Below are 13,949 nucleotides of genomic sequence, written 5' to 3'. Positions count from 1 at the left end.
TTCGACTTATAAATTACCCTTGTAAATTGTATCAAATGCAAATGCTGTTGGCTATGATGCAATGAATCAATAATCATTATTACACAGTGGTATTTATTTCATAAAATAAACAAACAACTACATATCCATAAGGAGCTGGTCCTCTTGCTCCTGACTGAGATCGAGAGGAGGACTGAGTGCCTGTTGTTGTTGTTGTTGCTGCTGAATTTCTGGAAGCGGTGGGGGCTGATGCGAGGTTTCAGCAACCCTTGGAGGAGCACCTCGCTCCAACTCCTCTAGGCGCCGCGTCAGGGTCCGTTATACGTGGAGCAGCTAGTCTTGCACCAAAACCACGGAATCCTCCGAAACCACGACCCCTTCCGTACCCACGCCCATTTGCAGGATGGCTCCCTCCTTCACCTCGGTGCCTTTGCCGTTGCCGAGATCCTTGGCCTGGTCGGCGCCTTGCTCCCCGCCGCCCTCCTCTCCAGCCTTCATAAATGATGAAAGACACCATTGTCGATAAGCTGAAGGGGTGCAGAATGGCTCGTAACCTGCTGGTAAGGAGATGGAGAGAGATTGGTTGATAATTGGACTGTGTTCCTGCAAATGATACAATTTACAAGGGTAATTTATAAGTCGAAAACATGCTAAAATCGTGGTGGTGACTCACACAAAATGACAAGCTGAAGAAGTGCAGAATGGCTCGTAACCTGCTGGTAAGGCGGTGGAGAGAGATTGGTTGATAATTGAGCTGTGCTCCTGCAAAGTATACAATTTACAATGGTAACTTACAAGTCGAAAACATGCTAAAATGGTGGTGGTGACTCACACAAAATGATAAGCTGCAGGGGTGCAGAATGGCTCGTAACCTGCTGGCAAGGAGGTGGAGAGAGATTGGTTGATACTTCGCTGGAAACTCAACTCCTGCAAATTATACAATTTACAACGGGTAATGGATAAGTCGAGAAATGTTTCGTCGAAAACATGCGAAATGGTGGTTGTGACTCACACGAATGATAAGCTGAAGGGATGCAGAATGGCTCGTAACCTGTGTGCTGGTAAGTCGGTGGAGAGAGATTAGTTGAGTGGGCAAGAGACTGGATTTTAATTTTCCCGTCGATTTTGGAGGAAGGGTCTACTTTATTTGGGGGTGTGGGGCATTGTTTTACATGCACCGTTCAACGTTTTGTAAGAGGCCCCTTAAGCTTTAATGTAATTTAGGATTCCTAAATAAGCATAAAGTTTACAGAACGAGAGTGCAGGGTCTCAGGTTGACTCGTACATATTTCGTACGTGAGAACGAAAGCAGAGGCAGAGAAGGAAATACTCACACTTTTTGCTCTTCATTCATCTGTCGTAGTTTGGTTGGGCTGGCGGGAACACGTTTTTCATCCTCAACGTTGCCGAAAAGTACGCACTTTTTCAGTCCAGCATAGTTTTTCTATTGAAACGCCGTAGTGAAATAAAAGGCTTCATAATGTACTAGTTCCAGTCCAGTCATTCGTAGAAATAGTGCCGGTACGAAAGGAATTAATGGAACTCTAAATAAATAGTGATTTTATAGCAATTGGAACTTTATTTACGAGAGTTTCTGACAAGTGAGTGACAGTAGAGTTTAGTTAAATTTAGACATAATGATTGATTTTAGTGGTGATTTCATAAATTTAAGAGCAAAATATATTTTCAGGTTTCACGTGAAGAAGACATTCGTTGTTGGAAAGGAGGATAATTGAGAGTCAAAATTTGTTCCTGGGAATTTGAGACATTCAGTAAGTCAATAGTGAATGCGAGATAGTGTATGAATGAATAAATTTTGATAAGGAATGAAGTATGGAATTTCATTCAACAACAAATTTGAGGTTTATCAATCTTGCCACATTCTTTCATAAGTTCCTCTTCTCCAAGTATTTAGTCTTCTTATACGAAGTAGCATTCCTTATCTCGTTAAGATTAGTTTAAGCCATAAAATCCTAAAATCAGATAAATGACGAGTAGACATTGAATTGAAGAATTTCCCTCATGTATCCATTTTGGTGTAAACTAATAAGGTTTTGAAATTATTCAGGTTTTTAAACATCTCACAATGAAACATCCGCCATCCCCGATTAAAAACTCGTTGAAGACGATAATCAAGACTCCAGTCACCAGGGCTTCGCAACCATCTTCCGCCCAAGCAGTATCTGAACCAGTGACGCCCACTCCAAGTATTGCCCCCTCAATTCCGTCGTCGGCGCAATCTATTGAAGAGAAGCGAGTTTTAATAAGGAAGTAACTCGTCATCCTACTTCATGCGATTGTCTGCCGGCGCCGAGACCATCGGAACAGAATCAGGAATCCGACAACCTCATCCCCGGTACAAAATTTGAACCTAATTATGCACACAAAATAAAATGGCTTACAACGATTTTAATTGCATTAATTTATTTCTCATCGTTGTCTTTTCAGCCGTGCCATGTTCCTTTCTGTGAACTCATGAAGACTACTCAAGTTCACCTGAACGCTTGTAAGGAGGGAGAAGCGTGCAGATATAATCACTGCGCTTCGTCAAGACAGATCTTGATGCACTGGAAATATTGCAGAAGAGCTGACTGTCCCGTTTGCGTATCCCTAAGGAGAGCTATTCCAACAAGCTTACTTCAGATCTTTCCGAATCCGCTGTGTCGAGCGGAAGTGATGCAAAGGGTCGCCAGACAGCAGCAAAATGCCAATCACGGAGAAGACCAAGCGGTCCCTGAACTTATGGAGTCTGAGGAATGATCATCATAACTGAATTTACCGTTCCTGTATTTATTTACAAAAAGTGATTTATTTTTTGTGTACATATAAATATCCACAATTCTTTACCACTTTTCTGACACGAAATTTCCCAGTTTTTGTTGAAAATGCTTTAAAATCCAATTATAGTAGCGTTATGAATTATATTTGCTGTTGTAGTCAAGTTTTCGACAAATTTAATTTTCCTTTATTTATTGATTCAGTTTTGAAAACGATTGGTTAAAAGCAATTAATGAATAACAAGCCAACGTTTATTTACATTTATCAACGTTTTCAACCTAACGGAAGCGATTCCAAGAAACGAATGTGTCATAAAAAGTATGATTATATTATTTATCATTAAATCAATAGTTATTATCCATGAAAATGCATCATTTCCTACCGTTCAGTATTAATACTGTAAGACATGAGATTTTGTAGATTAATTGTGTTCAAGGCGTGAATTTTTCATGTATCATCTTACGAGCTATTAGAGAAAAGAAAGGCGTTTTAGTATTAGAGAGAGAAAGAACTGAATTATGTATCTGATTTATTGTACGGTTATTGACCTATGATTTAAACATTTCGTTCCAAAATTACTTGAAATGTATGAATAAAATCCTTATCGTGAACATTCACTTTAAAGATAAGATTATGAGATTTTGTGTGCCGCACAAATACATTTGTCAAGAAACGTTTGTTTAGGTTATTTCGCGCAAGGCATATCAGTACATTCGACTATTCTCATCTGAATTGTCTCATGACCTGCCATTGCATTATTTATTGGAACGTTCTCGTTCTTAATGCATATCCGTTCGTAGGGGTGTCAAAGCATCTTATTTTCCTTGTTAATTATAACATGGGGCATATATGTACATAGTTCACAACACAATGTAGGGGTCAGAATTCTTCGAAAATCGATTTCAGTTTTCCTCCTTGATGTGGTTGAACCACCATTTTTTTCGACCCCTTTGTCTCCCCGTATTACGGAGGAAGTTGATTCACATCAACTACATAAATTTTCCACCAACGGTTTCCAGATAGCTTGATCTCGGTAGTCGTCAGACGCATTATTTGTATGGTCCGACATGATCTGACACATGCCTGATTAATTGATTGTATAGTCAAGTTTATACGTGTAATATGCACGAAATTCTACACATACATCTGTAATTTCTTTATGTAAATAAAATAATTTCGCAGTCTTAGCCAAAAATTGAAAAATAAGCAGATTTATATATTATGTATGTATGTACATAAGAGTATTTTATCTTTATTTAAAAAGCCATGTTTAAGTATTTCGGAAATTTCGTAACATTCTCAGTATGGATCAATATGTAAATTTTACATATGTATTTAAAATTAGCAACCCTTAAAAAATTATAAAATGGGATAATTATGCACAAACTGAAATTGTAATCAGGTCTTTACTTTAATACATAGCATGCATATTGACCACCACGCATTCCAGTAATATCTACATACATTAAATCCGTGTCAACTTTCCCTTCGAAATCCAAACAATTTTAGTACGTGTACTTATTTCCAATTAATCCATTAACCTATTCTTCCTCCCCTCTTCAACCAGTGGACTATCAAAGTTCGGAAATGTTCTGGCCACCACGTCAAAATATTCCCACGCGTACATCCACTCACAACAGTGGCACCTCTTTGTCCCACTACATTTCCACCAAATCGACACCCGGAACTTATCCTCCGTCGGAAATGGAATATCCAAATATTTCAGCGTCTTACATGGCGCCGTATTCCGCGGTATAAAATGCCTATATACAACATCAAACATTCTACCCGGCAGGGCACAAACTACTTTTTCTGACGATTTTTCCGGTTCCATCCGAACCGTCAAACTCTCCAGGAGTGGGAACTGTTGGGCATAAATGAGCTTCTCCCCCGTACTTTTGTCCACAATTGCATACTTGAAATTTAAGTTGACGCACATGGAACCCCAAATCGAGTAAAGTTCCGGGCTTATCCAAAACTCGAGAACTTTCAGTTTCGGCATAACCGGGAATATCCAGGGGTCATCGAAGCTCGAATCTACCGAAAGTTCTGCGTGGATGCAGAGGTGCTCGAGATGAGGGGCAAGTTGGGTGACGATGTAGGGACACGCGTCTTGCATGGTGACCTCTAAACGCGTCAAGGTCACTGGCTTCAAAGGGAGGCATGGAGTCATCAAGTTAATCGAGGTCCTATCCGTCCTTCGAATAATGAGCTTATTCAACTTCCGGGGAAGTTGAAACATATCGAAACCAGGAGTGTCCGTCAATTTAAGGATTTTCAGGTTCGGAAATAATGGGAAAAAATGAGGGATTAACGGCTCCAAAAGATCTTGCATGTTCGGCTCGCGGTGGTCCTCATCATAGTCTGCAACATCGGTCAACCATATCCCAAATTTGGTCACGTGCCGGAATGCGCGGGAATTTTGGGCGAGGTGTTCTTTCAATTTGTGTACGTTCAGTTCATTCCATAGTTTCCGGAAGATTGGGCGGATCTCGAGAGATTTCACGTTCTTCATAATTTTCAAAGTTTCCAAAATTCTGATCGGAATTGAGATCGAGTCGGAAGGGAGATCCATGGGAAAATCGATCTTGAGACGGGTAACCTTCTCCCAATTTCTGGATAAACGGGGAGCCAATTTTTCCAGGTAGTTGGAAATCTCGTGGGGAGTCATGCAGTGGAGGTAGATGTAAATATTTTTATGGTACGAGCGGCGTAGACGCATTGTTTTAAAATATTTTTTGAAATTCCGGACCTGAAGTTGAACCGAGTTTCTGGCCAAGATATGAGTACGAGCTTCCCCCTCCCATGTTCGGTTGACCTTGGTACATTTCATGATGTCGGATGTGGGCAGGTAGGACAGGATATTGGCGACAATCTGTCCCAAAAAAAATTATGGCCAATTGAAAAATTAACCGAGATGGAATGCACCCAATTATTTTATTGAATCCATACAGACTCACCTCGGGTAAAGTAACAACAAGATTTTGGTTAATTGAAGTTTCCATTTTTCACAGAGATGAATGGAATATTAGTAACCTGAAATATGAATAACTTCAATTAATTAGCATTCCATAAATTTGGGTTGAATCGCTTTCGGTAAAACGTAAAGTATTGCCTTACCGTTCGAAACGAATTATTTTATTTTATGGATAACTTCCAGGTAAGTTTCAGATAGACAATGGCTGGAACGAAGTAGTGGAACGAAGCTGGGTCGAATTCCTTTGGTCAAGTGACGCTCACTTTTCCACGTGGTTCAGTTATGTATATATGTACTACTTATCAGGCATATGTAGATTTAGTTTGTGTAAGCCAAAGTGAATATACAGACTTATTTATAGGGACAAAATTGCCTCAGGTTAATCATGCGACCCTTCAAAACGTACGTACATTCTAGTACTTATGTACATTATGATCAGACGTCGGATATGAATGATCGATAAAACCTCAAAATATGAATGAAAAGTTACCGTAAAAATTCCCAAAATATGACCACAAAAATGACTTTATTTTTGTAATTTTTGGCTTGTGTGAGACTATTTTAATAAGAAAACAAGTTCTGGGATGATTTAATTCGTTAACTAAATCACACAAGACGAAAGAAAATTTACTTTCGTAAATACTCAAATATAAATTCTTGCAAATTTCTCACAATGAATCATTAAAAACAATGAATTTTTGTCATTTTCTGGTAATTTGGTATGCAAAATCTTAGAATTTGGCCAAAAATCATAAAATGAACGAAAACAGCCAGAAATATGATCGAGAATATGAATATGTCACAAAACCCGAAAATATGACCAATATGAGAAAATATGCTTTGACCTAAGTACATGACCTACTACTGACCGTGAACATTCTCAGAAAGTTTGGCGACTATAGGTCAATAAATGGAAAAAGTCATTTTTCATTCATATCCGACGTATGATTAGATATGATATTCACTCCCAAGAACTTCAAGTACTGGACAATTCTATTTGTAGATGTACTGAGCCTGGGTTTTTAAAGTTTCCAAGAATATGCATGTATGCCCTTAATTTAGGAATGTGTAGAGTAAGCTTGTACATACATGCATTTTCTTTGGGTTGTGTCGCCAACTGCGTTCAACCCACGTCCTCCAAGAATATACATACATACATAAGCACGTATATTAACATTTAATACATATGTATGTACAAATGTACAAATGTACATGTGAGTTCCTTCAAGACAGATTCCTCTTTGTACCCGTAGCCATCGAGACCATGGGAGTGTGGGGCAAAGAGGGCCTGTCCCTTATCAATGAAATCGGATCAAGGATCACGATCGTCACTGATGAGAAGAGGGCAACGTCTTTTCTCATGCAAAGGATGAGCATTGCAGTGCAGCGTGGAAATGTTGCTGCAATTTGGGATCGCTTCCAGCCGGACGAGAGCTAGATGAGATATTTTTACTTTAATATCGACGAAAATCTAGGTTATGTTGATTTTAATTTTCAGATAGGGACAATTTGTAAGGCGCTGGTCGTTTAGCTTTTTTCTCAATAGAATATGTACACATACATCTCTGCGAATACAACTTATACTACAATGAATAAATATTTACAGTTTAACTTTTAATGTACAAATACATTTACTTATATAAGTATGAAGGTGCACATATATGTATGTATATGTACATAATTAGTTATGTAGACACATAATCGAATTCGGTAGTTGCATTTAAGCAAGTGGGCTTCGTTTAATTAATAATTACACTTCGGTTGAGAAAAAAAATACGGGCTGTGCGGCACAGCCGATATATTTCTCAACCGAATAATACAGTATGTATACATTACTTACTTACTGCAAAGAATTAATATCTTCCTCATAAAAATATCAGTAATATATTTCGTAATGACATATGTATATCCGAGTTATTTATGCCAATAAGTTTTTCATGGTAAGATACATGTGCATACATACGTATGTATGTATGCATGCATGTAGCTAAATTCGCATTCATTTTAGGCTAGGTTCAGGTCATGAAATGGACAAAACTTGGTAAGTTCTTTTTAGATACTAGCATGCATGGGACCTTTTTACACACTCTGATATGTACATATCTAATTGCATATTACATAGGTAATTAGATACATATCATGTATTCTATGTTTAAATTTATAGTTGATACGTATGTACATGGGTGTGATGTCCCAAGAAGAGCTATTCATTTATAGATGGATATGTATATGTACATATACATATACATGTATAGCTTCCATGTATATACATATGTATGGCATATTGCATCTTCCTTTTGATAATTCCTTATTTGTATGTGTACATTTATCCAGATGCATACCCCAACATGCAAAAGGTTACACAAGAATGCGTGCATTGAGAATGGAGACTGCACTCTTGGAGTGAGGATGAGTATTAAGAACGTGATCTTTCATAATTGTACCAATACTCCTTATCCTGAGCCTCATACATCTGTAACTAAACTTCTAAATCGATGAGATGCTTGATGCACGGTCTCTTGCGAAATGAAACACGACTCTAAAACATGTGATGCATTTACATATATACTGGAGTTTTGAACGTTTTGCTAATTTTCCTATTGGCATATGTACAGAATCATAAAAATATATGCAACTAAATCTCAATGGTAAAAATTTGTGAACGTTTTTTACTAAAAAACGTTCACAAAATTTAGCCACAGGAAAATTTTTACCACTCATCCTCAGTACCTATCACTATATGTGTACATAACTCGGTGATAAATTGTTCACGCCTTATTTTCAGTGTATATGCAATTAAATAATTTTTACACCTTCTTAAATAAATCCATAGTTTATCAAAAATGTGTACTATGAAACTCATTTTACTCGTATTCTCTCTACAATTGTGCTCATCAGACTTGTTAGCAAAATATAAAACTATAAAATTCTTGGAAAAAATCACTGATAAAGTAAAAGATCCATCGGAATTTCTTGCCAACTTGCAAGCCACGCTTTTGAATCCGACTCACCTTGAAAAAGTGTTTACAATGTTTGAAGCCAGCGATTTTTCTGAAAAGAAAGTCTGGAATCGTGAAGAGGAAAAGGAACGGTTCATATCTGTTATGACAAGCGAGGACGATGACGAGCTCGAAGAGAAACTTATGTACGCGGAGATTTCTATGAAAAAACTGAAAATTTCGAATCTGGATGAGTTGGACGAAATTTTTACAATGAGCGAATCACTCGAGTTTGTGTTAGATTACTACAAAAATATGGAACAAGCGGTTAATAAGGTGAATTACTTAAAATTGCGTGTGTTTGTGTCAGTCAAGTTTTGAAATTAATTTGAAATTTCTTTAAATTCCCAAAAATATGTATGTAGAGCTCAACACTACTTCAAGGTTTGGCCTCGACTGAAAAGAAATTACACGTTTGCTCAAGAAAAAAGAAAGGTCTGTTCTGATTTCGGAACAAATTTATCACAATGCGAAGAAAAATTTGAAACGATATCAAGATGGAGAAATTGATATTCGGACGTTTCTTCTAAACGAGAAAGCTGCAGAAAATCAAAATTTGGAGGATCGAGCGAAACTGCAACAACAAGCAATTGAGGATTTCGTACTTCACGTAAGAGAAATATTTAACTTAACAAATATTTTGGAAAATATATTTGCGGAAAAAAAGTTGGCGTAAAAATTTAGCTTGAAAATTAATTTGTGTATCTTCGAAGAGTATTTAATTCAAATTATTTTCAACATTATGTTGCGAATATGAAATGTCATAATGAATACCCACATGTACATATGTATGTACTCCGACAACCTTTCCCATATCCCACAAATTGAGCACTCATGAAATTTCGGCAAAAAATTGCGCGATCACAATGGGATATTCGTTCCGCAAGTTTTGCCACCAAATTATATTATCTCACAAACTTGTCCTCTTCATCGAAAGCAATGGAAATTTATGGAATATAAGTATGTAATCAAGATAGGATAGCAGAATGGCTCTAAAAATGTGCGAGTTTCGAAAATTTGCTAAGTATGCATAGTAGTTGCGACGCTAAAGATCTTAGACATTGTCTTGGATATATTTTTCAACTTACAAAAATGTACATTTTTATGCATGTAATGTTATTTTCTCCTTTTTTTCTTGTCATTGAAGAGCGAACTTAATCCGGAACTGATGGCGACACTGGACATGATAGATTCCATGGAAAAAGAGCTTAACAACATTGCTCAAATGTCCCCAGTTTGGGTGAAGCATGCGTTCAACGTCAACATCAAACTTGGGCTTCCTGCAATTAGGCAAATTCCAGATGAACTTCCTGTACAATTGGACGTCTTAAACAAACTGATAGCATTCTATATCAAAATTGAAGGATTGAACAATCTTGTTCTGGTAAGAAACACTTTTTTTCAGTAGTTCTACAAAATCTAATCTACATAGATACTTATCTTGGTATAAGTACAAAATTCATATCCAAAAGGACAAATTTTTTTAGACTTGTCAATTTCCACGAAGTTTTAATAATTTCTGAGTCAATTAATACACATTAACAAATGCAAATTAAGATTTCGAAATAGGTATGCAAATCAATAAAGCTTTTGTCTTTGCTGATTTGAAATATTGAATTTTTCAGCTCGAAAAGGATCTGAGCAAGAAGGACCAGTTGGAGGAAGATGTACAAAAGGAGGAAGAGCTTTTAGAAGATTTTCTTAACCAGAACGCCACAACTGAACAAATTCTTAACATTGTCCCTGCAACAGGCATTCTTTTGGCCAAGGCGACTAACAATGTGATGGCTGTTGCGGAAATTGTGAGTCAATATTTTAATTTTGCTTATCATCCGTCTTAAGAATATTTCAAATTTTATGGACCTTGATGAAATTTCTTCATAAAATTAATATTAAAGAGTCGTATCACGATTTCAAAATTATTTTGTCGTTTACAGCGGGATGGTTCTTTCATAGAAACGGTGAACAAGTACAAAGAGCTGACAAATGAGCATAAAAGGTCGACTCATGACTATGCCGATCATGTGCAGAAAGTGACAGAGATTGTTAACAATATTCTCTTGAAACAAGTTGGAAAGAAGGCTGAACTTTAAAACATTGGGTGCCATTTACAGATTTACTTACATGGTGTAAGGATAAATTATAACGTATGTACATACATATTTATGTAAATACGTGCATGAATCTATGTTTATGCACAAAATACTTCTGTGTATATATGTACTAAAATATATACGGTAAATAATAAAAACTTCAGTCATCCGTAAATTATGTAACCCAGAAATCAAGTTTTTTTTGGACCAACCACGACCCCTTGGAATTGGTCATCTTTGTTCAAAATTTTTCAAATTAATTACCCCACACAAAACATTAAAAGTCCATCTATCTTTCGTTCAAAAAAACGAAAAGTGTGCAACAAGTTGACAAGTTATTTTTCATAATAAAAATTGCTGCAGAGCGTCTGTTGTTTTGGGTCATGCTTTCCATGTGCTTTCCATGCTGTGCCGGGTTGCCCTGATGAGACAAGTGCCCGGGTCATTCATCAGCAGCTGATTGAACCAAGCTCACAGTTTTCCCTCGTCCGACCGATATTTTAATACGTATTTCAATTTCAATTAGTTAATCATCAATTATTTCACTATCGGAGCATGTAACAAGGTAATAGGTAAGTAGTATTGAATATCCTGACTTTAATAATTATTATCTTGTCCATACTTTATTATCCGAAATAAACTTGAAATAAATTTTAATTTAACTGACAGATTGACATGCAATAATAAACGTATCGAAATACGAAGATATACACAATGAAGCGGTCGTCCCTGGATCAAAGTGCCATCCCTGGTACCTCCGACGCAGAGGGCGAAACTGGGGTCAGACCTCAAAAGAGAAGATCTTCGGAAAACAAGGTAGTCGTTGGTTTACTTTCAACAACGTTTTAAATATTTAACTCTACTTGATTTATTTTTTACGTATTATTTAATCGTCGCAGGTATGGGAGAAATTTTTTGAAGAAAAACAAAAAGATTTTGCCATCTTTGATAAGACAGCTTCTACCTCAAAAATACCACCCTCAAAACCACGACCTTCAAAAACACCACCTTCAAAAACACCACCCTCAAAACCACGACCTTCAAAAACACCACCCTCAAAAACACCACCCCCAAAAACACCAACCTCAAAACCACCAGCCCTAAAAACACCCCCTAGAAAAGAGCCCTCAGATGATGAGGAGTATGAAATTGAGGAATACGACTCCCCCACGAAATCGTTAAGTAATTCTGATACAAATCAAAATACTGACATTGACGGAACGAAGAAAAAAAAGTATGATTATCAATCACAAAGAGATAATAATTATTTTTATTAGTATATATAAATACATTTTAATTTTTATAGGTACTCTTTGGTTGAAGAAATGAAAGCACTTCTTACCCCGTACGACAACTCCGTCCGAAGATTTCCACAATATATTTATGGCGACACTTTCGAGTATGACGAATCTCAAGCTGTTACACTTATCATAAGGCACGTTTGTGGAACTTGGGACAAACTAGTTTGGACAATCTGTCGCCTCGTGGAGCGTGATATAGATCGTTGCGTTATGTTTCGACCGTTGTATTTATACGACATAAAGTTAGGCGGTGTACTCAAGTTGTATCCCCCATGGTGAGCAAATTCGAATACGAATGCGTTTTTATAACATCCATTTATAATTTAAAAAGAAAAATGTTGTACAATTTGTAATTGGTTTATTAATTTTCAGGCAAGAATTAGAAATGCCTGAATTTCCCATGCCGATTCTGATGTGTACAGATTTCTATAGGCTTCCCCTCAAGAGAGAAAAGAATTTTGGAGTATCGCATGACACGATAAGCGCCTTACTAACGCCCCCAAACCCCTTCAGGGGAAGTTACATCAAAGCAACGTCGCCAGAATGCAAGTTTTTATGATATTTTTTGTTTCTTGATAAAGATTAATCTTTAATGAAGCTTAAATTTTAATTGCATTTTCAATTTTTGTCTTAGGTGGCCTTAATTTCTTGCTGTCTAAATGCACCCCATTCCACCTGAGTAATCAAAACACAATCAGCATCCAGACTAAAGCCTTTAAACCATCGATCGATCTAAATACCGTAATGTACCCAGTATCATGCCGAGGGTGGCCGAAATTAAGCCAAAGTAGCGTACTAATTTGCGATTCTGATCATGTATTTGCCCATTTACAACTTTCTGAACTTGAGAGTGGAAAGAGGGAACGAATCTACAAAGCGATAAACCCCGGAAAGTATATCAAATTTAGGAAACTTGGAGTTGTCTCAAAAACGAGTATTCTAGAGTGCGTGACAATACTTATAAATAGATAAATATATGCGAGTTGACGAATCATAATTTTATCTTTTATTTTATTTTAGAGATTTCTCCTGGTTTAAAATTTTTCAAGGGTTGGGATCCAATCAAAAAGTGTTTTATACGCTGTGCTTTAGACATGACACCGAATGGAAGGAAGAAGCAAATTTGGATTTTCCATATCGGCCTCCACTCGGTTGGGCAGTGAAACCTTGGAATGATGGCATCTAAGTTACGCCGCAGCAATGAGAAGTGCAAAAGGTGCTACGCAAGATCACATGTTCTAAAATATATTTATCAAAAATTTAAATTTCTAATGATAAAAATTGTTAAAGCCATGTTTTATATATTTGTCAAAAATTGTTCAATTTTTTGATTTTTCTCGATTACTTTACTTAACTTAACTACTTATGTATGTTCATAATTACACAAGGTGCTCAACTATTTTTCATGCATTGAATCAAATTCTTCATTGTTATTTAATTTTTTACATAAATCGAACGTATGTAAATAGTTAATTGAAACTGTCACTAAATGTATTTTAGTAATGATGAATTTAATAAATTTATATACGTAGAACTAGATAAATAGCTCGTGTTGAAAGATCCAAGTCAATAAATAAATTATAAAACATATGTAAACTCAGTAGTCCATATACATACTGTGGATGAAGTTCTAACCCTGCAGACTTATTACACCGCTTTGTAGTATTAATTTCACGACGTCACCGGTCAAAAAAATTTTTTCCTCCAAACTGGTCCAAAATAAAAGTCTAGCATGGGAATAGTATAGAAAAATTATTTTTAGCGTTCTATGACCCCTGGGTCATGAATTAAGGGCCCCTGAAGGGTCAAATAGCGTTCCCTG

General features: G+C 36.6%; 3 protein-coding genes and 2 long non-coding RNA genes across 5 annotated transcripts; 3 read left to right on the top strand and 2 right to left on the bottom strand.

The window, feature by feature from the left end:
- Positions 1 to 86: 86 nt before the first annotated feature.
- Positions 87 to 1,027, bottom strand: LOC118434114. The gene is made up of 3 exons (XR_004833780.1): positions 812 to 1,027; positions 653 to 741; positions 87 to 582 (listed from the first exon to the last, which is right to left on the bottom strand). It is a non-coding gene; the product is annotated as an uncharacterized LOC118434114 (long non-coding RNA).
- Positions 1,028 to 1,059: 32 nt separating this feature from the next.
- Positions 1,060 to 3,394, top strand: LOC118434113. The gene is made up of 4 exons (XR_004833779.1): positions 1,060 to 1,580; positions 1,670 to 1,751; positions 2,048 to 2,335; positions 2,428 to 3,394. It is a non-coding gene; the product is annotated as an uncharacterized LOC118434113 (long non-coding RNA).
- Positions 3,395 to 3,982: 588 nt separating this feature from the next.
- LOC110860308 lies at positions 3,983 to 6,048 on the bottom strand. The gene is made up of 3 exons (XM_022109356.2): positions 5,878 to 6,048; positions 5,718 to 5,793; positions 3,983 to 5,632 (listed from the first exon to the last, which is right to left on the bottom strand). Exons 2-3 carry the CDS (start codon positions 5,760 to 5,762, stop codon positions 4,286 to 4,288), a joined length of 1,392 nt encoding a protein of 463 aa, XP_021965048.1. The 5' UTR covers positions 5,763 to 5,793; positions 5,878 to 6,048; the 3' UTR covers positions 3,983 to 4,285.
- A 2,248-nt stretch (positions 6,049 to 8,296) lies between these two features.
- LOC110863600 lies at positions 8,297 to 11,001 on the top strand. Its single transcript, XM_022112949.2, has 5 exons — positions 8,297 to 9,009; positions 9,099 to 9,343; positions 9,881 to 10,117; positions 10,359 to 10,535; positions 10,671 to 11,001. The coding sequence occupies exons 3-5, from the start codon at positions 9,902 to 9,904 to the stop codon at positions 10,824 to 10,826; spliced, it is 549 nt and encodes a 182-aa protein (XP_021968641.1). The 5' UTR covers positions 8,297 to 9,009; positions 9,099 to 9,343; positions 9,881 to 9,901; the 3' UTR covers positions 10,827 to 11,001.
- A 237-nt stretch (positions 11,002 to 11,238) lies between these two features.
- LOC110863181 lies at positions 11,239 to 13,664 on the top strand. Its single transcript, XM_022112431.2, has 7 exons — positions 11,239 to 11,398; positions 11,496 to 11,642; positions 11,726 to 12,060; positions 12,133 to 12,402; positions 12,500 to 12,672; positions 12,762 to 13,071; positions 13,148 to 13,664. Exons 2-7 carry the CDS (start codon positions 11,541 to 11,543, stop codon positions 13,311 to 13,313), a joined length of 1,356 nt encoding a protein of 451 aa, XP_021968123.1. The 5' UTR covers positions 11,239 to 11,398; positions 11,496 to 11,540; the 3' UTR covers positions 13,314 to 13,664.
- Positions 13,665 to 13,949: the final 285 nt, after the last annotated feature.

The sequence above is a fragment of the Folsomia candida genome, unplaced genomic scaffold, assembly GCF_002217175.1.
Source record: "Folsomia candida strain VU population unplaced genomic scaffold, ASM221717v1 Fcan01_Sc001, whole genome shotgun sequence".
NCBI classification, from domain to species: domain Eukaryota; kingdom Metazoa; phylum Arthropoda; class Collembola; order Entomobryomorpha; family Isotomidae; genus Folsomia; species Folsomia candida.
The sequence above is the reverse complement of the archived record's forward strand: the minus strand, read 5'-3'. Positions and strand labels throughout refer to the sequence as shown.